This window comes from Oryctolagus cuniculus, chromosome 11 (genome assembly GCF_051225735.1).
Source record: "Oryctolagus cuniculus isolate XC-2025 breed Fujian yellow rabbit chromosome 11, ASM5122573v1, whole genome shotgun sequence".
Classification (NCBI taxonomy): Eukaryota; Metazoa; Chordata; class Mammalia; order Lagomorpha; family Leporidae; genus Oryctolagus; species Oryctolagus cuniculus.
In genome coordinates this window covers 115,586,872-115,612,019 of record NC_142877.1, presented here as the reverse complement: position 1 = coordinate 115,612,019, position 25,148 = coordinate 115,586,872, and the positions used below count along the sequence as shown (strand labels likewise).

General features: G+C 57.4%; 1 protein-coding gene and 1 long non-coding RNA gene across 6 annotated transcripts; one reads left to right on the top strand and one right to left on the bottom strand.

Moving 5' to 3' along the window:
* Positions 1-10,280: 10,280 nt before the first annotated feature.
* On the bottom strand, positions 10,281-24,589 carry LOC100340649 (DNA dC->dU-editing enzyme APOBEC-3H). Of its 5 annotated transcripts, none has more exons than XM_070052940.2 (9): positions 24,446-24,589; positions 20,624-20,802; positions 18,391-18,547; positions 16,615-16,900; positions 16,383-16,497; positions 12,257-12,413; positions 11,763-12,030; positions 11,463-11,573; positions 10,281-10,526 (listed from the first exon to the last, which is right to left on the bottom strand). In XM_070052940.2, the coding sequence occupies exons 2-9, from the start codon at positions 20,701-20,703 to the stop codon at positions 10,501-10,503; spliced, it is 1,200 nt and encodes a 399-aa protein (XP_069909041.2). In that variant the 5' UTR covers positions 20,704-20,802; positions 24,446-24,589; the 3' UTR covers positions 10,281-10,500. The 5 variants fall into 5 exon arrangements, with proteins under 5 accessions (XP_069909041.2, XP_069909044.2, XP_069909042.2 ...); XM_070052943.2 differs by lacking the exon at positions 24,446-24,589 and adding an exon at positions 19,696-19,833 and having other exon boundaries at positions 20,624-20,741; XM_070052941.2 differs by lacking the exon at positions 24,446-24,589 and having other exon boundaries at positions 11,763-11,934; positions 20,624-20,852.
* Positions 20,837-23,597, top strand: LOC103348386 (uncharacterized). Its single transcript, XR_016216346.1, has 2 exons — positions 20,837-20,942; positions 22,350-23,597. It is a non-coding gene; the product is annotated as an uncharacterized LOC103348386 (long non-coding RNA).
* Positions 24,590-25,148: the final 559 nt, after the last annotated feature.

Here is a 25,148-nt window from a genome sequence, read left to right as displayed (position 1 = left end):
GGTGGGCCCTCCAGCCTCACATAGGAACCGCCTCCAAAGCTTTCCAGCCGCTGAGTCTGTCTCCTTCCTCAGAACCATTCCAAGGCTGATCCCACATCAGGGACGGTCGCCGGCAGAGGCGGGCTCCTGCCACGGTCTGGTCCAGCTGTTGAGGCTGATGACCCCACACACACACCTGGAGGGTGTGAAAATGTTGGGGAACGACCTGATCAGGGTCTCGGGAGGGCAGAGCAGGCCTCCCGGGCAGGCACAAAGTGCCCTGAAGGAAGGGCAGGGAGGGAGCGTGGCCTTGGTGCCCACTGGGGCCGGGGTATGGGCCAGGACCCGCCTGGCCCAAGTGGGTATAACCCCTGAGGCAGACCAGGGGTTCTGAGCCCGCCACTGTCCCTGCGACTTCCAGGTGGCTCCAGTGCCACCATCTAGGGCCGGGCCATCGCGCATCTGTCCCCACACTTCAGAGCAGGGTCCTCCCAGAGCCCAGGGAGCGCCCACCTGGCATCAGAGGAGCCCCTGGGGCAGGGAGTGAAGACAGGGCCGGAGCCACGGCTGACGTCAGAGACCAGCACCCAGCAGCGCCCGAGCGAGGCGTGTAAGGTGTTTGTGGGAGGGCTCTGACACCGTGCTCGGCTGCACGGCTTAAAGACACAAATGAATTTTCCCGCGGCTCTGGAGGCTGGCGTCCAAGCTCAAGGTGAGCGCGGGGAGGGCTCCTGGGCGCTCACCTGCGGGGGAGAGGACGCTCAGAGCCTCCCCCTCTTCCCGTCCCGGGGGCTGCACCGCGTGGCCTCTTCCAACCCTAGCCCCCTCCCCGCCGGGCCCCACTCCAGATCCCTCACGCGGGGGTGGGCTTCAGCTTCCGCCACGGAGGACGCAGGCTGGGCCTCGGGCAAGAAGGCCCCACAGCACTCCCGAATCTCTGAGAAAAACACGTTGGATGCCGTTTAGTTTTTAAATGTCTTATTACATATAAGGAAAGTTCCAGCACATACAAAAAGTAAAGGCAGCCGTCAGTGACCTCCATGCCCACCCCCTCCCCCCGCCAGGATCCTCACTGTCGCTGGGACACAGATGTGGGGCTGTGGACACAGGAAAGTGGTAGCCAGGCGCTGGCGCTGTGGCTCAGTGGGTTAAGCCACTGCTTAGGACAACGTTATCCCATGTGGCAGCACTGGTTCAAGCCCCGGCTGCTCCACTTCCAATCCAGCTCCCTGTTAATGTGCCTGGGAAAGCGGCGGAGGATGGTACAAGTGTTCGGGCCCTGCACCCGTGTAGGAGACCCAGATGGAGTTCCAGGCTCCTGGCTTCAGCCTGGTCCAGCCCTGGCCATTGCAGCTTTTTGGAGAGTGAGTCAGCGGATGGAAGACCTCTCTCTCTCTCTCTCTCTCTCTCTCTCTCTCTCTCTCTCTCCCCTTGCCTCCGTAACTCTGCCTTTCAAAGAAATTAATTAAGCCTCCCCCCCCCAAAAAAGAAATTGGGGTGGGCATTTAACCTAGCAGTTCCAAGGCCTTTGTCCCACAGCAAAGCACCCAGTTCAATCCCTGACTCTGGCTCTTGCTTCCGGCTCAAGTAATTGGGTCCCTGCACCCACGTGGGAGGCCTGATGGAGATCCGGGTTCTTGACCTCTGCCATGGCCCAGTCCCAGCAGTTGGGGGCATTTGGGGAGTGAACCTGCAGATGGAGTACTCTGTCTCTCTCTGCCTCTCAATTAATTAAATAAATAAATTTTAAGACATAAAATAAAACTTTTAAAAGAACATTAAGACATTAAAAATGCTTTATTAACAATAGCAGGGATGGTGCTGTAGCATAGTGGTGCAGCGCTGGCATCCCATGTGGGCGCCGGTTTGAGTCCCGGTTGTTGCACTTCCAATCCTGCTCTCTGCTGTGGCCTGGGAAAGCAGTGGAGGATGGCCCAGGTCCTTGGGCCCCTGCACCCATGTGGGAGACCTGGAAGAAGCTCCTGGCTCTTGGCTGCAGATTGGCTCAGCTCTGGCTGTTGAGGCCATTTGGGGAGTGAACCAACAGATGGAAGACCTCTCTCTCTCTGTCTCTGCCTCTGCCTCTCTGTAACTCTGCCTTTCAAATAAATAAATAAATCTTAAAACAATGGACCCCTTGTGTGTATTCTTCCTCCCTCCCTCCCTTGCTTCCTTCTCCCAGGCCATAGCAGAGAGCTGGATCTGAAGTGGAGCAGCCAGGACTTAAACCAGCGCCCATATGGGATGCCGGCACCCCAGGTGGAGGCTTAGCCTACTCCGCCACAGTGCTGACCCCCTTTTTGTGTTAATACAAATGTTTTATGAAAATTAATTCCAGTTTTCAAAATTATTTAGTGAGAAGAGTTGGCATTGTTCTTGCGTCCCCCCACCAAGTCCTTTAACATCCGTCTTGCCCTGCCTCTGTTAACTCTGCCCAAGGCAGAAATTCCACCACACACTTGTGCCAACGTGACACACGTGTGCCCACATGCCGGGAAGACAGTCTGCGTGTTCCGCACATTTGGGAACACCTTTGGGCTGTGCAGCCCCTGGCAGGGTCCCCGAGTGCCTCTGGGAGCCGCCGTGCTGCTGTTGGTGGCTTGGAGGGGGACATGGCCAGGCCAGACGCCCACCAAGGTGCGCCGACATCTGGCCGGCCTCTGCCGTGGGTGCCTGGAGAGCGCCCGGGGGCGGCTCCCAGCGTGCCTGTTCCTGAGGCCTCCTAGATAAAGGCGGAGCAGGCAAGCTAGGGGGAGACAGAAACTGCTGGGGCAGGAGGGAAGAAGAGGCGGCGGCACGGGGCACGGATGGAGCCCAGGAGTGAAAAGGCTGGCAGCCCCCTGGGCCTCGTGGGCTGTCAGCAGCGGCACGGACATCCTGAGAGAGTGGAAGGGCTTGTCCCAGAGTGAGGGGAGCGAGTGGGAGTGGGGGCTGCCGCCTGTCCCAGAGGTTCCTGCTGGGGAAAGAGGAGGCAAATCTGCCCAGGATCCCGCCAGGCCTTCCCATCCCTCCCCTCGCAGCCTTGGGTTTCCTCCCGGCCCCCAGCTTTGAGGGGGCCTCAGTGGTGGCCGAGCCTGCCGTGCTCAGGCTCCTCCCCAGGGGTCCGGCGTCTCCTGCCCCCATCGGTGGCTTCCGTGGCTTTCAGCGGCCCCAGCTACGGGATGCATCCGGGCTGCGGGAGACAGCGGGAGCCGTGTGCACACCTAGCAAGGAGCGTCGGAGGAGGACGGGCAAGGTTCTGGTGGGCGGCCCCAGGGCCCTGCACCTGCTGTCCCTCATCACTAGGGTGCCCTGCGCTCTGGCTGCGAGGGAGAGCGGACATTTTTCACCCGTTCTTCTATTTGTCTGCTCCCCCTCGTTCTCATCCATCCCATCATCGCGGCCATCACCCGTGCTTTGAGAGAGCAAGTCCAGCCGGAGCCTCTCCCTCGCTTCCCTCCTCAAATCCCGTAAAAGCACAGTCAGGAAAATGCAAGAGGTGGCCGATCGTAGGGCAGGGACACAGGCAAGGGCCACCCAGCCCATGAAAATGGCAGAGAAGTTTCCAGAGGGCACAAAAGTGGCTGAGGCCGGAGAGGCAGAGGGAGCCATCGGTGCTGACTGGGCACCAGGGGAGGAGGCCGCGAGCCGTCCGTGGGCTTTCAGGAAGCAGCTACTGATGGCTACAGGAGAAGTGACTTCCCAGTGGAGAAGTCTGGGGGCTCCATCCGGATCAGAGGATTAGAACAAGCCTCAGCGAAACCACCCCTGATGGGGCATGGGGAGAGGCCCAGCGTCGCCATGGTGACCTGGAAGTGGTTACGGGGACTTTGGATGGGCCCCTCCCTCCAGGTGCAGCTGTGCGTGGCTCACTCACTTTGGATGGGTCTGCGTTGTTTAATAGACTTAATTTGTATGGCCTTTAAAAAAAAAAAAAGAAAAGATTTATTCATTTATTTGAAAGTCAGAGTTACACAGAGAGAGAGAGAAAGGCAGAGAGGGAGAGAGAGGTCTTGCATCTGCTGGTTCACTCCCCAAATGGCTGCAATGGCCAGAGCTGATCCGAAGCCAGGAGCCAGGAGCTTCTTCCAGGTCTCCCACATGGATGCAGGGGCCCAAGGACTTGGGCCATCTAATACTGCTTCCCCAGGCCATAGCAGAGAGCTAGATCGGAAGAGGAGCAGCCGGGACTAGAACCTCTGCCCATATGAGATGCCGGCACTGTAGGTGGCAGCTTTATCTGCTACACCACAGCGCTGGCCCCATTGTCTGGCCTCCCTTAGAGTCCTTAAAAACTGCACCTCCAAAGCCACACGCTTCTTGGGGGTCCTCACGCAGCCAGGGTGTGTGGCAGTCGGCAGCACTGGCTGAGGACAGCGTCTGTTGCAGTGGCCTTGCTTCTGGGGCCTCTGTGACAAAGTATCACACGATGGCTGGCTTTCGGCAACACAAATCCAAAACATTCTGGATGGGCAGAACCTGGCGGCGCAGTGGCGAGGCGGCCGCCCGGCCATGTCCTCACTTGGGTCCACTTAGCCAAGCGCGGACTCTCATCAAGGTGGATGTGACCGAGCCCCGCCCGGGCTACGTCCCCGCCCCCTCTGCTGTCCTCTGGCAGCTTCCGGCCTCTCCCCTAAGACAGGACGAGCGTGGTCTTTGTCCTCTTCATCTCCCCCGTCCCCACCTGGCTCCCTGGAGCATGGGGGCTACATCCTGGGCCACGGGGGCGAGGACCTGTGCAGGAGGAAGCAGGAGGCAGCCGGGGACCTGAGGGACTGTGGAAGTGGCCCTTTGCATAAACATCCACTCAGGGCTGCCGCACTGCACGGCCCCATGGGGGCGCTGTCACGCTGTGCGTGGGGTTAAGTGGTGCGGCCACCAGCCCAGGGCTTCTGTTTCTTGTAGGCAATCTTGATTTCAATGAATGTGATTGACGCTGGATCATTGCTTTAATATCCAGGAGGGGCCGGCGCCGCGGCTCACTAGGCTAATCCTCCGCCTTGTGGCGCCGGCACACCGGGTTCTAGTCCCGGTCGGGGCGCCGGATTCTGTCCCAGTTGCCCCTCTTCCAGGCCAGCTCTCTGCTGTGGCCAGGGAGTGCAGTGGAGGATGGCCCAGGTGCTTGGGCCCTGCACCCCATGGGAGACCAGGAGAAGCACCTGGCTCCTGCCTTCGGATCAGCACGGTGCGCCGGCCGCAGCACACCGGCCACGGCAGCCATTGGGGGGTGAACCAACGGCAAAGGAAGACCTTTCTCTCTGTCTCTTCTCTCACTGTCCACTCTGCCTGTCAAAAAAAAAAAAATATATATATATATATATATATATCCAGGAGGATTTTGTGCATAGAAAAAATACTCATTCATGTGTATGGTTTAGCGTTCCACTGACCAAACTCCTATACCTCTCACAATCGGCTTTCTCTCAGCATCGAAACGCTAGCGATGTGGTTAACTGGATATCTAGCGTGACTGATTCTCAACTCCTTCCTCTTACACGTGGGCACAGATGCAGGATTTCAGAGGGACTGGGATGGCAGCAAGCTGATCGATTTCTGATTACTTACAGGGAGGCACCAACTGCGATTCAAACAGAAACCTTGACCATTAAGTGGAGTCTCTCTTTAAATCAGAGTAATAGGGGCCAGCACCCTGGCGCAGAGGGTAAGGCTGTGGCTTGAGTCGCCGGCACCCCACACATGAGCCAGTTCAAGTCCTGGTGGCTCAGTCCCGTGCTAATGCACCTGGGGAAGCAGTGGAGGAAGGACCAAGCGCTGGGGTCCTTACCACCCACGTGGGAGTGATGTAGGCTGGCAGATAGGATAAAATCGATCAGATCTGTGAGCTGGAAGACCACGCCCCCAGCATGATCTCATGCCCCTACCTGATCCCACCTGTACGCGTACCTGCCAATTAGACTACGTAACCACGCCCCCTTTGGGAGTAAATAAAAGGTCCAGAACACGTGGGTCCTTCGATGGTCGGGGCCACGGGCCCGTGGGCTTCTGGCCGCCGGCTCTCTACTTTCCTGCCTGCATGCTCCCTCCACCTGCTTGTGGCCGCTCTCTGCCTGGTAGGGACCCAACGTGGCTTCTGGACCTGTCTCTCCCCCCTAGTGAAAGCCTTCACTTTCCTGTGTATTTCTCTCATTGAATAAAAAGCTTAAAAACTTACCATGCTGCCTGGGCTACTTGAGCCAGTATTTAGAATTCTTCTCTGAATAAGAACCCACAGGGTTATTAATATTGAAAATTGTTAATAGCAGGACAATATCAGCAGGTCCAGAGGAGCTCCTGGCTCCTGGCTTTGGCTGTTGCAGCCATCTGGGGAGTGAACCAGTGGCTAGAAGCGCTCTCTCTCTCTCTCTCTTTCTCTCCCCCCTTCTCTCTGTAGCCCTGCTTTCAAACAAATAGCTTAAAAATGTTTCAGGAACTGATAAGTGTCCCTTTGCCATTGAGATTTTTTAAAAAATATTTATTTATGGGGCTGGTGCCATGGCTCACTAGGCTAATACTCCACCTGTGGCGCCAGCACACCGGGTTCTAGTCTTGATTGGGGTGCCAGATTCTGTCCTGGTTGCCCCTCTTCCAGGCCAGCTCTCTGCTATGGCCCAGGAGTGCAGTGGAGGATGGCCCAAGTGCTTGGGTCCTGCACCCCATGGGAGACCAGGAGAAGCACCTGGCTCCTGCCTTCAGATCAGTGTGGTGCGCCAGCCTCAGCGGCCATTGGAGGGTGAACCAACGGTAAAGGAAGCCCTTTCTCTCTGTCTCTCTCACTGTCCACTCTGTCAAAAAAAAAAAAAAATTTATTTATTTGAAAGGCAGAGTTACAAAGAGGCAGAGAGAGACAGAGAGAGATTTTCCATCCACTGGTTCACTCCCCAAATAGCTGCAATGGCCAGGACTGAGCCAGGCCAAAGCCAGGAGCCAGGAGCTTCTTCCCAGTCTCCCATGTGGATGCAGGGGCCCAAGCACTTAGGCCATCTTCTACTGCTTTCCCACGTGCATTAGCAGGGAGCTGGATTGGAAGTGGGGCAGCTGGGACTCGAACCGGCACCCATATGGGATGCCAGCGCTGCAGGCAGAGGTTTAGACTACTATGCCACAGCACTGGTCCTGGAATTGTGATTGGATTTAAGAAATCTTATTGCTATTTTGAATATAATATTTGTCCCCATAATCTTTAGATTATGATTGTGAATACAGAGAAAAAGATTTTATATATTCATTTTGTATTCAGCTCTCTTATTTGAGAATCTTTGGGAAAAAAATTCAAGTGTCTCAGATATGCAAAGTAGAAAGTTGTCACCAACGCCACAGAAGGGTCGTGAACCACACAGGAGGTGTGTGTGTTCTTTTCTAGTGTTTATGCTTCTTTGCTTACTGCATTCGTTAGGATTCCAAGACAAAGTTGAATACATAGTAGTAGATACCAGCCCTGCACACCCCCAATTCAGTTGAAATGGTTTTTATATTTTGCCATTTATAATAATATTTACTAATGTCTTCTGTCGCTCCCCCTCTTCGTGGAGGAACGACACAGGACCCTGCGCTGTTCTTTTGTCTGCTCGGCCCTCCCCGGGTTTGCTGCTGGTTCTTCCCGGGTTGGCTACCATCCCTTCCACCTCCGTGGAAGGGCGGTTCCCCCTGCCACTTTCCCCACTTCCGCGGGGGAGCGGCACACCGCCGGCCGGCTCTCTCGGGGGCTGCACAGGTGTTCCTTCAGATAGATGTTCCTGGTGCATGTTGTCTCTCTCCTCCTTTATAGTCCTCTTCCACCAATCCCAGCTCTGCTACCCACACGCCGAGTACGCTGCTCTCCTCCAATCAGGAGCAGGTCCTACAGTTTATTGGTTGAACTGGAGGCAGCTGTGTAGAAGCTGTTTCCTCCTCTCCCAGCGCCATATTGTGGGAGAGCAGATGCATAGAATAAGTCTTAATTCCAGTAACTTAGTCTAGTCCGAGTTGCTCCCATTTGCTCCCCACAGTCTTCTATAAAAATTCTTTTCTTTTTTAAAGATTTATTTTATTTATTTGACAGAGTTACAGACAGGTAGACAGAGAGAGAGAGAGAGGAGAGAGAGATTTCCATCTGCTGGTTCACTCCCCAATTGGCCGCAATAGTTGGAGCTGCACTGATCCAAAGCCAGGATCCAGGAGCTTCCTCTGGGTCTCCCATGTGGGTGCAGGGGCCCAAAGTCTTAGGCCATCTTCTACTGTTTTCCCAGGCCACAGCAGAGAGCTGGATCTGAAGTGGAGCAGCCAGGACTCGAACCAGTGTCCATATGGGATGCCGGCACTGCAGACGGCGGCTTTACCTGCTTCACTACAGCACCAGTCCCAAAATTTCTTTTCTACACTTCAATATATTTATTATTGTTTTACTTAATATTTTAATGACTGAATCCCATGAAATTCTTTTCAGCATCTACTGGTCTATGTAAGACTTTATTTCTCCTCTTTTCTTTCTTTCTTTTTTTATTTTTTGACAGGCAGAGTGGACAGTGAGAGAGAGAGACAGAGAGAAAGGTCTTCCTTTTGCCATTGGTTCACCCTCCAATGGCCGCTGCAGCCGGCGCACCACGCTGATCCGATGGCAGGAGCCAGGTGCTTCTCCTGGTCTCCCATGGGGTGCAGGACCCAAGCACTTGGGCCATCCTCCACTGCCCTCCCGGGCCACAGCAGAGAGCTGGCCTGGAAGAGGGGCAACTAGGACAGAATCTGGCACCCCGACCGGGACTAGAACCCGGTGTGTCGGCACTGCAGGTGGAGGATTAGCCTAGTGAGCCGCGGCACCGGTCTCTCCTCTTTTCAAAAACACTTTTTCAGGGGCCCGGCGCTACGGTGTAGCAGGTAAAGCCTCTGTCTGCAGCACCAGCGTCCCGTGTGGGTGCTGGTTTGAGACCTGGCTGCTCCACTCCCAATTCAGCTCCTTGCTACATGCCCAGGAAGTCAGCAGAAGATGTCCCAGGGGCTTGGGCCCCTGCCATCCGTGTGGGAGACCCAGAAGAAGCTCCTGGCTCCTGCCTTCAGTCTGGCCCAGCCCTGGCCGTTGTGGCCATCTGGGGAGTGAACCAGCAGATGGAAGAGCTCTCTCTCTCCCTCTCCCTCTCTCTCTCTGTAACTCTGACTTTAAAATGTAAATAAATCTTAAAAAAAAAAAAAAAAAAACCTTTTATCATTCTATTTGCCTTCTGAAAGCTGGGCTGCCTGGATGCTATCATCCCTTCCTTTTCTTTCTTTCTTTCTTTCTTTCTTTCTTTCTTTCTTTCTTTCTTTCTTTCTTTCTTTCTTTCTTTCTTTCTTTCTTTCTTTCTTTTTATTTGGATTTAGTTATTTATTTGAAAGGCAGTTGAGAGAGAGAGAGAGAGGCAGAGAATCTTCCATCTGCCAGTTCTCTCCCCAAATGGTTGCAATGGTCGGAGCTGGTCCAGTTTGAAGCCAGGAGCCAGGAGCTTCTTCTGGATCTCCCATGCGGGTGCAGGGGCCCAAGGACTTGCGCCATCCTCTGCTGCTTTCCCAGGTGCATTAGCAGGGAGCTGGATCGGAAGTGGAGCAGCCGGGACTCGAACCGGTGCTCACATTGTAGCAGGATTCGTGTACTGACTCAAGACACCAAGGCCTTTTAACAGGAAGCGGTCTTTTATTATGCCGGCATAAGGCCCAGGTGGAATTCTTATCCAAAATCCTGAGCCCTGAACAAAGAAGGTTTTTTTTTTCCCCTTATATATGGTTTTAAGCCTCTTTGTCTCCCTTAAATGGTCACATGCATGCATTTGATTGGCTGTCCTAATGTTCCATGGTGGCCACAGGAATTGGGGGTGGAGTTCCTGAGGATGCTCCAGCCGCCGGGCCAGGGTTAACGCTGCCGCTCTGTGCCAGCCAGCAGAACCGGAAATGGCGACATAGACGCAGACAGGGACTCAGCCAAAGCATCACAGGCAAGCACCTTTCATTCCGGGACAGCCACCTCCCTCCTGCTCTGACCTTGCGACGGCTCCGCCGCCTGTAGCCACGTCAGTTAGCAAGGAGTCTCAGGAAGAGACAGAGGCCTCTCCACGGCGGGAGCTGGCACCGCGCGCGGCAGCCGCACCTGCTCTCAAACACCTCGCATGAACTTTGACCCAGTCTACGTGGGTACTCGTTAGACGCTGAGAAGGGACCCAGATGCACAGACCCAGGGGCTGCTTGGACCCCAGAGTGAATTCCAGCCTCAACACGGGATTTCCCGGTGCGTTGTTCTCTTGGTGCTGGAGGATTAAAAATTCCTACTTATTTTTTGATGAAGGAAAACACCTGATTGCCCCCTGAGAAAGTAACCTAGGTTTTTCAAAATTTCAAAGCATCTGTATTTTTTTCAATTATAAAATGATGAGCCCTCCTCCTCCACAGAACAGAAATGCAGGAAGGGAGAACAAAAGGTCTTTGGGGCTGGGGCGAGGGCGGGATCTGCAGAGCTGGTGGCCCTCCCGGGGAGGCCACGCCACGCTCGCTCGCTCGGTCACTACAGTCACTACGCTTGAGGCTGAGTTTGCTGGAGGCATCCTACAAATCGCTCAGACTCCAGACCTGTTGAGAGAAAAAGAGAAATTAGGGGAGCTGTGTTGTGGCAGAGGGTAAAGCTGCCCCCAAGATGCCAGCCTCCATGTGGGTGCCAGTTCCAGTCCCAACTGCTTCACTTCCCATCCAGCTCCCTGCTGATGCACCTGGGAAAACAGTAGAAGATGCCCCAAGTGCTTGGGCCCCTGCACCCGCGTGGGAGACCCGGATGGAGCTCCTGGTCCTGACTGTGGTCTGGGCCAGCCCTGGCCGTTGTGGCCATCTGGGGAGTGAACCAGTGGGTGGAAAACCTCTCTCTGTCTCTCCCTCTCTCTCTGTAACTCTGCCTCCCAAATAAATAAATAAATATCAAAAAACAAAGAGAGGGGTTGGCAGTGTGGCAAGGCAGGTAAAGCCGTGGCCTGCAGTGCCAGCATCCTACATGGACACCAGTTCGTGTCCCGGCTGCTCCACTCCGATCCAGCTCCCTGCTGTGGCCTGGGAAAGCGGTGGAAGATGCCCCAAGTGCTTGGGCCCCTGCACCTGCGTGGAGACCTGGATGAAATTCAAGGCTCCTGGGTTTGGTCTGGCCCAGCCCTGGCTGTTGTGGCCATTTGGGGAGTGAACCAGTAGCTAAAATACTTCTCTCTGTCCCTCCCTGTCTCTCTCTGTGACTCTGCCTTCCAAATAAACAACTAAATCTTAAAAGAGAAAGAGAAATTAGGAAGCACCCATTGGTGTGAACCCGCAGGGGCTGAGGGAAGGAGACGTGGCTGTGCAGACAGAGACGAGAAAAGGACGGGACAAGGGGCCAGGCAGGCGGGAGAGAGAGGGAGGTGGGAGGTGGGAGGTGGGAGGGAGTGGGAGGCCCTGGTGGGAGAGACGGGAAAGGCAGGGGTCTCCAGAAGAGAGGTGGGGGGAGGAACAGGAAGGGAGGGGCGTGGGTGGCTGGGCACAGCATCTCCCCTTTAGAATCCGCGCGAGCCGCTCCTTGATCCTGGCGCTGCATTCCGGTAGCTTCCGCCAGGCTGGGAAGGGCTTCGCTTGGTCCACAAAGGTTTTCCAGCAGTGCCGGAACTCTGAGATGGAGCAGGGAGGCCAGTGAGGCCTGTGGGGTGGGAGCCGCGGCGGGGGGGCCTTCCCTTCCCCTCGCCCCTCCCCAGGGCTCCCCCCCCCAATTCTCCCCTCCAGGTGGAGTTACACATCTTGGGCCCCAGCCCCCAGAGGCTCCGCCCTCCTGGACCTGCGAGCCCAGCCCTGCCTCCTACCCGGGAGGCCCATGACGGTCACTGGGATGTGGGCCTTGCACAGCAGGTACAGCCCCTGCTGGAAGTTCCTGAGCCAGTGGAAGTACAGGCGGGAGGTGAAGATTTGCAGGCGCAGGTTGCAGTGGCTGCCGGCGAAGTCCAGCAGCTTCCGCGCGCACAGCGGGCAGGGGCTCTGGGAGAGGGAGCAGGTGAGCTGGTAGCTCTGGGCGGGGTCCAGCCCCATGGCCTGGATCGTGTCAACAAGGCACACTTCTACGTGACGACCTTTCTGGAGAGGGTCCAGAGAGGGAGGGAGGGAGGTGTGGACGGCAGAGGCTAGAGGGCTTGTGGCTGGAGGCGGGGCTGGGGACGAGGGGCTCCCCTCCCCCACTCGCTCAGTTTCCCCAAAGCACCCACAGCTTTGTTCGAATTGGGCGAGGGTCCCGGAGCCCAGAGGGGAGGGCGTGCCAGTGCCCGCCCTGCCTGGTGGCCGCCTGCGCCCGCCCCGCACACACCTGGTTGCACAGGTAGCCTCTGTGGAGCGGGGACCCGGTGGGCGTGGCCAGCTGGTAGCACAGGTAAGGCCGCCTGCGTCGGTGGGGCTTCGGCACCCGGCGCTGGTTGTTGAACTGGAAGCAGAAGGTTTCTTCCTCGAGCAGACCCTTGGCGCCCCTGTGCAGCAGGGAGACAACAGAGAGGCAGAGCGCACTGCCTGCGGTCACCCAGCCTCCTCTTCGGGCAGGGAAGGGAGGAGGGCAGGCAGGGAGAAGGGGGCAGGACGGGGGTCTGGCCGCGGGGAGGCCCTGCACCTGTCGCTGCCCTACTGTCATTGTCAGTGTCACCTCCCTGAGAACTGTGGGTATGCCCTTCCCTTGCACAACTGCACGTCCCACCTGGGCCCAGGCCCTCCGTGCAGCTGGCAGCTGTGGGGTTCCCACAGGCGCCTCCACAGGTCCAGTCAGAACTTGCCTCTCTGGGGAGCGAGGTGATGGAGACTCGGGTGTGCTCCGACTCTGTGACTGTGCCCCAGGCAGTGAAGGGAAAAAGCCCTGCGACAGAGACTTTGCCTGAAGGGCTCACCTGGTTTTCACCCCTCCCAGCTGTCATTACAACCTGCAGAGTATCCAATTGTTGTCTTGCTTTGTATTGCTTTAAAGCTTTATGTACTTAATTTCATTTTATTTGAAAGGCAGAGAGAGAGACAGAGAGAGAGATTGCCAAAGCCAGGAGCCCAAACTCTACCCAGGTCTCCCACATGGATGATAGGGACGCAAGCCCCAGGGCCATCAGTGCCGCCTCCCAGGAAGCTGGACGGGAAGCAGAGTTGGGGCCTGAGCCAGGCACTGTGAGGGGGTGTGGCAGTCATCCCCATTAGCGTCTTTGGCACTGTGCCCAATGCCTGTCCCTATCTTGCTTTTTTAATTATTTTATTTTATTTTATTTTTTTGCCAGGCAGTTAGACAGTGAGAGAGAGACAGAGAGAGAGAGAGAGAGTTATAGACAGTGAGAGAGAGAGAGACAGAGAGAAAGGTCTTCCTGCTGTTGGTTCACCCTCCAAATGGCTGCCACTGCTGGTGCGCTGTGCCATCCAAAGCCAGGAGCCAGGTGCTTCTCCTGGTCTCCCATGGGGTGCAGGGCCCAAGCACTTGGGCCATCCTCCACTGCACTCCCGGGCCACAGCAGAGAGCTGGACTGGAAGAGGAGCAACTGGGACAGAATCGGCGCCCCAACCAGGACTAGAACCTGGTGTGCCGGTGCCGCAGGTGGAGGATTAGCCAAGTGAGCTGTGGCACCGGCCCCCTATCTTGCTTTTTAAATGAAATTAATATTATGTGGCAAAATGACCTGGCAAAGGTGGGCTTGCAGAACCATTGGGTTTTTGGACATTATTTGAGAGACCCACAGAGCTCCCCTGTGCTGGTTCACTCCCCAGATGCCTGCAAAGGCCTTGGCTGGGCCAGACCAAAGGTGACAGCCAGGAGTCCTCGATCGTGGTCTCCACGTGAGTGGCAGAGACCCAGCTCGCTGCCCCGCCAGGGTCTGCACCTGCAGGAAGCTGGAAGCAGGGGCCCGGGCTGTGGCTGGGAGTCAGGCACTGCTCTGTGGGACACGTACACCTCAACCACCTGGCCAAACGCTTGCTCTGCCCCATTGCATCCTGCTGGCTTCGCACAGAGAGCAGGAGACGGACAGAACTGGGCACTTCGCTGCTCCCACAAGCAGTCGCTTAGGCACCCTGGGGCTGGAGCTCTGAGGCTCATGGGCAGGCTCAATGGTCTTTTACTTTTAAAGATTTATTTATGGCCGGCGCCGCGGCTCACTTGGCTAATCCTCCGCCTGCAGTGCTGGCACCCTGGGTTCTAGTCCCGGTTGGGGCACTGGATTCTGTTGCCCCTCTTCCAGTCCAGCTCTCTGCTGTGGCCCGGGAGTGCAGTGGAGGGTGGCCCAAGTGCTTGGGCCCTGCACCCGCATGGGAGAGACCAGGAGGAAGCACCTGGCTCCTGGCTTCGGATCAGCACAGCGCCAGCAGTTTCAGCCATTTGGGGGTGAACCAATGGAAGAAAGACCTTTCTCTCTGTCTCTCTGTCTCACTGTCTAACTCTGCCTGTCAAAAAAAAAAGATATTTATTTATTTATTTATCTGTAAGGCAGATTTACACTGTGTGGGGGGGGTGTGAAACAGAGGAAGAGAGATTTTCCATCCGCTGGTTCACTCCCCAAATGGCCACAACAGTCAGGGCTGGGCCAGGCCGAGGCCAGGAGCCAGGAGCTTCATCCAGGTCTCCCATGTGGGTGCAGGGGCCCAAGTGCTTCCACTGCTTTTCCTAGGCACATCAGCAGGGAGCTGGAATGGATCGGAAGTGGAGCAGCCGGGACTCCAACCAGTGCCCATATGGGATATGCTACAGCACCAGTCCCAAGCTGAACAGTCTGGCTTGGGAAGCCCCGTGGAGACCAGCCTCTGTCTTTCTGGACGCTGACCTATGACCCAGGGCAAATGTGACCTGGCTGCCTTGGAACCTGCATCTGGACATGGGGCTAAAGCCGAGGGCACTGCTCCTCGGCGGGAGTCCAGAAATGTCGCCGCCCCCACATTTCCAGCCCACTCAGGAACTGCCTCCAACACCTGTTACGCTAGCGCCACCAGGTTCACAAATTGGAAATCCACTCCTGACACCCCGGCGCCAACGGGCGAGACTTCCAGTGGGTTTGAAGACAGCGGACGCCATCTCTGGACTGTGGCTTCGGATTCATTGCCAGTAGCCCCGTGGTTGGGCAACCAGGCAAGACCTCACACAGAGACACTGCTCATGGCACACACGGCACAACCAGCCCTGGCCCCCCATCCTGGGTCTTGCATGTTCCCCGCCTCGGTTCCCATGTGCTGGGACCCCCACATTGTGGGCCGGCCAGACCAACCCTCAAGGCCGACAGCAGCTCTCGCAATAGCGGAGACGCTGGCCACAGGGGAGCTAGGTGACCTCCGGGGTGTGGGACTCGGGACCGGGGGGCTGGCTGCAGCCCCTCAGTCCAGTGAGTTAATTCTAGTCCAGGCAGAGCGAGGGCGCTCGTGTGTGGGGCAGTGGGTTAACCCACCGCTGGCGGACGCCTGCATCCCACACTGCAGCGCCTGGGTCCGGTCCCGACTGCTCTGTTTCCCGTCCGGTGTCCTGCTAATGCATCGTGGGAAGCAGAGGTGATCTGGGTTAGGATCCGGGCTCCTGGCTTTGGCCTGGCGCAGACCCGACTGTGCAGGCGCTTGGGGAGTGAACTAGGGAATGGGAGATCCCTCTTTTTCCCTCTCTCTCTCTCTCCCCCTTCCCCTCCCCCGTGCCCACCTTTCAATAAATAAATCTTAAAATTTTTTTAGAAAGGCAGTGTGGCAGAGGAAGCGCTCTGGTGGCCTCCAGCCTGTCACCTGAGCCCCCTTTTCTCGCCCAGTCTCACATTGCATTCCTGCGGCTGTGGCCACCCCAGCTGCATCCCTGGGGGGAGCTGGGAAATGGGACAGGCAGGGCTGAGCAGGGTGGGCGGGGCATGGTGACGATGTGGGGAGAAGCAAAGGGGTCTGGGTGGAAGGGGGATCAGCGTCTGGTCAGGACCCTCAGAGCCAGGGCCCAGATGCCTCCCACCCCTCGGTCGCCGTCCTGGGTTGAATTTTGCCCCCACTAAGTTCAGAGGTGGGAGGTCTAACCCTAGCACCCCAGAGTGTGAACACCTCTGGAGACAGACCCTTTAAAGGGGTGGCCAAGTTCAATAGAGGCCCTTGGGTTGGGTCCTAACGGGGATGCACGGGGGCACAGCTGGGGCCACGTGGCCACACTCAGGTCGGAACAGAGGCCTCAGAACAGAAGGAAATCCAATCCGCCTGTGGCGGCCCCGATTTATTTCTGTCTCTGGGAACTCGAGTCAGCCTTAGGGGATGCTTCCAGAATCTTCTGGTTTCCTTGCGCACACCCATTGGGGGGCGGTTCTCAGGCCGTGCCGGAGGGAGCCCGCGGGGGGCAGGGACTGCAGGGGGGCGGCCTCGGGGTGCAGGCCAGCAAGGAAGCGGCTCTCACGGGAGCAGTGAGGGCAGGAGGCTGGGGCAGTGGGGGTCTGGTTGGAAAGGGGGTGGCGGCCTGAGGAGGGGCCACTCACCTGAGGATGTCCTGCAGATTCTTCACCTGGACGCGGTAGTTTCGATGCAGCATCCGCCAAGGCCTAAATGGGTTTCCTTCATTGTACACAAACTCTTCCCAGCACTTTTCAAATTCTGAGATAAAAGGGGAGACAGCAGTGAGGGCCCACGGCCAGCACAGACTCCCCAGCCCCCCAGGGGCCCTGCAGAAGCCCCCACCACGGCGCCCCCCCACTCCACCCTGGCGCTCACCTGAGAAGGACATGGCTTCCACCTGGGCCCCCGCGCTGACCAGCCGGCAAAGCCCAGCCCTGTACTCCGGGTGTAGGTGGTAGTAGAGGCGGGCAGTGTAGATGGTCAGGTTCACGTTTCTGTGCGTGTCCAGGAAGGCAGCCACCAGCTCGGCACAGTGGCTGCAGGGGCTCCAGGACAGGTACCAGGTGACCTGGCACGGCCGCTGGGCAGGGAGCGGCAGGCGGTTCTCAAACCAGGAGAGGAAGGACTGTTCCGCGTGGTACTCGGGAGTCCTAGGCCACATCTGAACGGTGGGGAGGAAGCCGTGGGTCGGAGGCACGGGCAGAGTAGGGTGGGCAGGGGGTCCCCAGACAGGAGCCCCGGGGGTCCTCCCCTCGCTCCGGCCGTCTCTGCCCTGCAGGGTCCCCTCCCCGCATTCTCAGCCTGGCACCCGTTCAACAAGGAACCCCAGCCCCTGCTCTGGCCAACTTGTCCCCTGCCTGCTGGCTGTGGCGCAGGCACAGTGCTGTGTGTCCCAGAGGTGAGCCGTGGCCACAGGCCGCTACTGAGCCCTTGAAACGTGGCTCATTGGAACCGAGACATGCAGGTCATGTGAAACACACAGCTCGTTTCAAAGAGCTGTCTGAGGAAAAAAAAATTTGCCAGTGATCTCACGAAGAATCTTCTAGGGATTCTATGTCACAATACTGTTAGATAACATTGGGCTGGCCGGCGCCGCGGCTCACTAGGCTAACCCTCCGCCTGCAGTGCCGGCACTCCGGGTTCTAGTCCTGGTCGGGGCGCCGGTTGCCCCTCTTCCAGGCCAGCTCTCTGCTGTGGCCTGGGAGTGCAGTGGAGGATGGCCCAAGTGCTTGGGCCCTGCACCCCATGGGAGACCAGGAGAAGCACCTGGCTCCTGCCTTCGGATCGGTGCAGTGCACCGGCCGCAGCGCACTGGCCGCGGTGGCCATTGGAGGGTGAACCAACGGTAAAGAAAGCCCTTTCTCTCTGTCTCTCTCACTGTCCACTCTGCCTGTCAAAAAAAAAAATTGGGCTAACAAAGTATTGGAAGCAATTTCACCAGCGTCTCCTGACTTTTTAAACTATGGGTACTAGAAAAATGTCAATTATGTATGCAGGATCTCCAAAAAGTTTGTGAAAAAATATGTAATATGAAAAAGTGATACATGGATTTAAAAATATTGATTAAAAAATAAACCATCTTTTCATTCCATTTTTTTCCACAAGCACTTTGAGGGCCTGTGGTGCGGGACTCCTGTCTGTTACGAGGCTGGCAGGTGTTACTGCCCACCCCACAAGTCCCTTCCACCCCCGGAGACATTCTGAGAAGTCTGAGGTCTGGGAGGGGCAGGTGCACGGCGCTGCTGGAGGTGGCACTGCTCTCAAAACCTCGGAGGCTGTGTCCAGCTGCTGCAGGGGTCACCCAAGGGAGTGAGGGGCACGGAGGTGTGGGTGGGTACGTCCTGTGGGTCCTCACTCCGGACTGTGGTGGGGGCAGCAGGGCCAGCTTTCTGCAGACGCTCTTTCCTGCAAGACTGAGAGGCGGGGGGGGGGGGGGGGGCAGCCACAAGAGTGTTTGAAATGACCGCTGAGCTGTTCCAGGACAGTGCTGGTCTCGACGCAAGTCAGACACTTGAACGTGTCATCGGGCCCGGCACAGTGCAGCAGGGACAGCTGTGGGAAGAGCCTGCAGCGGCATCCGACGGCTGGTCTGTCCTGCACTGCTGGCTGGCTTAGCTCCTGCCTGGGACGTGGGTAGAGTCTGGCCGATACCTGCTTCATAAAGATCCCCTTGTCCGGCGAGGAGTTCCCGCTGCCTTCCACCTGGTAGCAGAGGAAGGTGTTGCGCCGGCCAAAGGCGCGGGGCACGTTTAGGAAGTGAAAGTAGAATGTCTTTTGATACAGCCGCCTGATCCATTTTCCAGGGACACTGCAGAGAGAGAGAGAGAGAGAGAGAGAGAGAGAGAGAGGACTGCAGATGGGGCTTCCACAGCCCGGACTGAAGACTGGGGAGCAAAGAAGAGGAGGGGCAGCCCCAGCTCCGGCCTTTCCCACGGGACACCCCCCAGCAGCCCAATGTTCCTGCGCGCTCATCCCTCCATCCCAATCGGAAAGGAGAAAAATGCACCAAAAGGGGGGAAAAGCCCCTCCAGCCCCGAATCAGAGCTCTCAGCATTTCAGTCCCACTTGGAACTGACGTCGCGTCTCTGCACTCTTGCTTTTCACATCAGGGGAAGGGGTACATTCACACCACAAGCCCCTGGCGGGAGGGCATTTCCAAGGGTCCATGGAAAAATGGAATGAAAAGAGTCGATTATCTCGCGATGAGACAGCTGTGAAATCCATGCAGGGTCTTCGCACGCTATGTATTTTCCAGGACTGTCTGAAGATCTCTTGTATCTGAACTCAGGGACTCCTGCCCCCATCCTGCCAGGGCAGGCCCATTTTGTGGATGGAGAAGCAGAGGCACAGAGTGGGGGGCCCGGCCACATTCCAGAGCTGGCGCGGACACACTCGGGGTCTTCTCATTTGAAGCCACAGCCAGACCAGAAGGATGAAGCCTGGCAGGGCCTCCTCCCAGGGGAACGCACGGCAGAGAGAGAGAGAGAGAGAGAGAGAGAGAGAGAGCGAGAGAGAGCGTGAGAGCGAGAGCCCCTCCCTTACAGACTAGCAAGAAGGGGCTGGGGGTCTGAGATAAAGCTGGGCTGTGGAGATAGAGCGCGGGCTTGGGCTGGCTCTGCAGCTCCCGCGAGATGACAGTATGAGCCGGGTTTGGGCCGAGGCTGAGGCTGAGCCTGGACCCTGTGAGATAGGAGGGAGAAGGCTTGGGAGGAGCGGGGAGAGCTCAGGCTGGTGGCGGGACCCTTCAGCTAGGGGTGTGTCCAGCCGCCCAGGGCTGCATTAGCAGGGCTCCAGGGAACTGGGGACCTGCTTGTCGTGTGTAGGTGAGTGGTCAGCGTGGGTCTAAGGCTTCCTGCCCTTGCTCCGTCACCAGCACCACCCCGGCCAGGCCATGTCCATAGCTCATTGCGTCACCTTGCAGGAGTGGGTGGTTGGGGATAAGGCTTTCTTTTTTACCTCGCTTTAACAAAAGAGCATCAGGGGGCTGGCGCTGTGGCGTAACTGGTAAAGTTGCCATCTGAAGTGCCAGCATCCCATACGGGCGCCAGTTCGAGACCCGGCTGCTCCACTTCCGATCCAGCTCTCTGCTATGGCCTGGGAAAGCAGTGGAAGATGGTCCAAGTCCTTGGGCCCCTGCACCCACGTGGGAGACCTGGAAGAAGCTCCTGGCTCCTGGCTTCGGATCAGTCCAGCTCTGGCCCTTGCAGCCATTTGGGGAGTGGACCAGTGGATGGAAGACCTCTCTCTCTTTCTCTCTGCCTCTGCCTCTCTGTAACTCTGCTTTTCAAATAAATAAATAAATCTTAAAAAAAAAAAAAAAGAGCATTTGCCCTGATGATGTCAGGTCCCCCACTTAACCTGCACGGCAATGAGACAGTTCTGGAAGATGAAGGGTGACCACTGAGGTGGTGGCCATGTTTAGGGCCTCTCTACAGGGGTGGTGGCAGATGCGAAGGAGTGCCCTGTCCCGGGAGCTATGCCCCCACCCCTGCTTGTCTTCCGCCGTGGTGTGCCTGTGACGACAGGGTGACAACAGTTACCCCAACAAAGTGCACCAACAGAACCCCAGCCTCATCCTCTCCTCCACCTCCCGGCACCTCTGCATGGCAGGGAGGTGCAGCCCACCTCCAGGATGGGGGGGTACCCCCTGCCAGCTGGGTGGAGACAGGGGTGGGGTGGGGGCCCGTTAGGAGTCTCGGAGGGGCCACAGAGGCCCTCAGGGGATGTTGGGTGCTGCAGAGATGCCCAGAGAGGGAGAGGACCCAGGGCTGGGCTGGGAGGAAGAGGAGGAGGAGGTGGCCCAGGGTAGAGGCACCACAGGGACCACCACCAAAGATGGTGCAGGGGGGGCTGGGGGGGCGTGGGCCGGAGCAGGCGGGGCTACCTGTGCTGGGGATTCCGGCCGTAGTGTCCCGGGCAGGCTTGTCCCGGACCTGCCCTCGGTCCTGGGCGCCTGGACTCCATTTCCTCCTCTCAGGAAGCCACCGTATCGGTGAGTGACCTCACGGCACCATCTGAGTGCAGGCCCCACCTTCTTCCTGCTTCCTTGGCGGGCTGCAGGGGCTGGGGATGGGAGGGCCCCCGGGTGGCTCAGCCCACATTTCAGACCCTCCCCCCCATCCCCGGGCAGAGCTGAGCTGGACTTCCCCGCAGAGACAGCCCCTCGGGAGCCATGGGATTGCGACTGCGAAGTGAAAGAGAAAGTAAGCTGGGGAGAAAGAGTTAGAAGCTGCGTTTATCTGGGTGCAAAGCGTTTATCTGGGTGCCCACTCGTGGGTTTTCGTGATGCGCCTTTTCCAGCAGATTGCCAAGGACCCTGTGCAGGCACGGACGGCACTGCCCCCAGCTAACCCTCGCCTTTCACTCCATTTCCCAAGAGGTTTTCCAAGCACCCTCAAAAGTGATCCAGAGGGAGGGAGGGAGAGGGGTCCCAAGGATGCCCCTCCCCTCTTGGACAGGGCAGGTGGGGTCCCTGCCTCCTCACCCCCACCCCTGCCCAGCTGAATGAGGGACTCGGTGCCCGGGGGAGGGGCGCGCTGAGAAGACACCCAGACAGGGGTGCTCTGGGTCCCTGATTCTGCGCTTGGCCCCCCAACTGGGTCTCCACTGTCCCAGGGTGGAGGAGAAAGCCAGCCATCCCTTGAGGCTGCTGGGGACAAAGGCTCCTAAGAGGGCAGAGATGGCTTAGGACAGACAGTTGCCAATGGCAGAGGCAGGACAGGGGCCCGGTGTGTGCTTGCCGCACGATGCACAGTTGTGGGGGAGTTGGATGTGGAGACCACAGACTCACTGCCTGCATGGACCCCTCCCGGCTTGCTGTGTGGACCGAGATCGGGCAAAACACACCGCCACCCTCTGGTGGTTGGACTCCATCCGAGGACAGAACGCCCACTGAAGAATGTTTGGAGGAGTGAGCGGGCAGTGTGTCCTTTGTCTTCTTGCCTAGTGCATCCTCCGGCAGGACTTTGCTCCCGGTGCACAGCTGTGTGCTCTAGAGACAGCTGGAGAGGATGACGGGTGGCGTCTGGGCGGGGGACAGCGTCCCAACTCCGCCCAAAGTGGACTGACTACCAGTGTAGGACTTTCTCAAGGTCAAGTTTTCTGACTGAAAATAGATGGACAAAGGATAGTGACAATGGTAGAAAATGGATAAATAGTTCACTGACCAGACTAGAAGGAGATGCATTTAAAAAAAAGTTTGAAAGGGAGAGAGAGAGAGAGAGAGAGACCTTTCGTCAACTGTTTCACTCCCCAAATGCCAAAGCCAGGAGCCAGGAGCTTCTTCCGGGTCTTCCACGCAAGTGCAGGGGCCCAAGCACTTGGGCCATCTTCTGCTGCTTTCCCAGGCCATAGCAGAGAACTGGATTGGAAGTGGAGCAGCCGGGACAAGACCCAATGTTCATCTGGGATGAACATAGGCAGTGGCTTAACCAGCTGTGCCACAGCGCCAGCCACCAGAAGTAAGATCTATTTTAGGGAAAACGGTAACGGTGACCCTGCACCAAGGAGGCATCCCCAGACCTAGCTCTGCGGTGGCGGCGAGGCACAGAGGTCAGGAGGCACCAGACCCGAAGGCAGGCACACCTGAACTCCACGCCTTCCTTCCCCAGAGACCTCGCCTGATCAACCTGACGCGGCGGAGCCTCACCGTAGGTGGACAGCATCCCGCCCGCCTGCAGGCTGCCAGGAAGTCACGCGTGGCCATGTTTTCAAGAACGCCCCCAGCAGAAGGGATGACGCTCATTCGGTCAGTCACGCTGCTTCCTGTCATTTATTGCAAAGGAAACGTTTCCTGTTGGCGCCATCTTATTTCTGAAACCTGGTGTGTGTGTGCAGTGTGGGGAGTGGGCTTGAAACTGAAAGAGGCACACCTGGTAACAGGGTCCTGTGACACCTGCTGTGGCGTGCAAGTCCCGAAATAGCATCTTCTCCCCGTCTGTGAAAACCAGCAGAGCACCTGAAAGATCGTCTGCAGGAGTGAAACTGACGCCTCGAGCTCAATGGCGGGAGCAGCCCTTGTCTCGGCTGTGGAGGGACTTTGTTTTTATCATACAATTTCATTTAGTATAGAGTTAATCATACGGTATAAAGTTAACTGAAAATAGATCTTAGTAAAAAATAAAAATGGGAGGGACCGGCGCTGTGGCATAGTAGGCTAATCCTCTGCCTGCGGCGCCGGCATCCCATATGGGAACTGGTTCTAGTCCTGGCTGCTCCACTTCTGGTCCAGCTCTCTGCTGTGGCCTGGAAAAGCAGTAAAGGATGTTCCACGTGCATGGGCCCCTGCACCCACGTGGGAGACTGGGAAGAAGCTCCTGGCTCCTGGCTTCGGATCAGCACAGCTCCGGCCGTTGTGGCCATGTGGAGAGTGAACCAACAGAAGGAAGACTTTTCTCTTTGTCTCTCCCTCTCACTGTAACTCTACCTTTCAAATAAAATAAATAAAATCTTTAAAAAAATAAAAATGAGAATAGGGAGGAGGGAAGGAGTGGCAGAGTAGGTGGGAGGGCCAGAGTGGCAGGAAGAACCACCACATTCCTGAAGATGAAATGCATGTGGGCCGGTGCTGTGCCGGAGCCCGTTAAAGCCCCAGCCTGCAGTGCCGCATCCCATATGGGCACATGGCCTGGGAAAGCAGTAGAAGATGGCCCAAGTCCTTGGGCCCCTGCACCCATGAGGGAGACCTGGAGGAAGCTCCTGCCTCCTGGCTTCGGATCAGTTCCTGGCTGTGGCGGTCATTTGGGGAATGAACCAGCGGATAGAAGACCTCTTTCTCTCTCTCTCTCTCTCTGGCTCTACCTCTCTCTGTAACTCTGTCTTTCAAGTAAATAAAAATAATTTTTTAAAAGAAAAAGAAATGCATGAAGTTTGTATTCCTTAAATTAAAAAGTTTCTGGGGGAAAAAATAGCATCTTCTCCCCACTACCCAGAAAGCCAAGTGCTGGCCCCGCCCACAGGTTTCTAACCACACACACAGACACACACACACACACACACACACACACACTCACAATGTCACTGGGTGTGTCTCCTGTGGTGAGGATTGCTGGTGTAGCTGGGTGCAGGGTAACATGAACATTACAGGGGTCACATCTGTGTAGAGCAACACTCCCAAACTAGCTGGAGGAGCTGCTACAGAACCCCCAAACCTGGGTCTGCTGGCTCGCTGCGCAGAAAGCCAGCCGCTGATACGGGGTGGTACAGCCGGGAGGTGTGCACGGCACAGCGCAGAGCAAGGAGCCAGGCAGCTTACTTTCCAGGCTCCCGAGGGGTAGGGGAGAAGGTTCTTATTCTCAGAGACAGGTCGGGGCTGAGGGGCGCGTGGTCAGCTCGTGCACAGTTCCTGGCTGGTCCGCGGCGCGCGTGGCCTTCCTTTGCCTGGTCGGCGATGCTGTGCGCTTAGGGAACGTGTGGTGGCCGGGTGGCTCTGGTTGGTCTGGGGGTTGCATGTGAGCGGCAGTCACCTTCTGCCCCCGCCTGGAATGCCCACAAACCCCTCTGGACAGGACCGGCCAGCAAGGGTTATGCCTTGGGGGAGCTATGGCGCCTTGAGTGCGGGGATCAGAACCCTGCAGGGCCAGCGGGGCCGCTCCCTCCAGTCAGTGAGCTCCTTCCGGTAAAGGACCGGTGAGGACACCGTGGGCCGAGGGAGACGGCGAGAGGCGGGGGCCTGTCTGCGCGACAGGGGTCTGGTCTCAGTTCTCACCGTCATCAGCTGCAGGGCGGCAGATTCCCATGGTGCACGCTCTACACACTGCGTCCAGACAAGTGATGCTCTCGGGCCGCTGGGACAGAGCACGCTGTCGAGGTTACGTGGTTGGCTTCCCCTTTTGCTTGTTCTGTGGGAATGCTTTCACTCTTATCTGGACTGCTCTCACAGGCAGAGCAGAGCAGCCCAACCAGGGGCAGGGCTAACCTCGGCACCTGCAGGTGCTCTAACCCTGGGCTAACCTCAGCACCCACAGGTGCTCTGACACTGGGCTAACCTCGGCACGCAGGTGCTCTGACCCTGGGCTAACCTCAGCACCCGCAGGTGCTCCGACACTGGGCTAACCTCGGCACCCGAAGGTGCTCTGACCCTGGGCACAGCTTCTTTGCCGCTAATGTCCATATGCTTGCTGTGTGCAGTGGTGCTCACGATCAGACTGGCCTTCCCGCAGTCCTTGTCCTGTCACTGGATTCGGCCCCAGGACGGGGACGAGCCTCTGGTAACACCGGCAGTCGTTCCCCATCAGGCTTCTGGGGGAGGGGCTTTCCTAGGATGCCAGGGTGGGGTCCACGACACCCCTGTTCCTCCCGGGGCTTGGGGCCCAGCGCTGGTGGAGGGTGTGGAAGGGCCTGGGCAGGCCTGGGGGCTCAGGAGGAAGCTGGGGTGCAGGTTAGGGGAGGACAACCGGGGAGAATGGAGC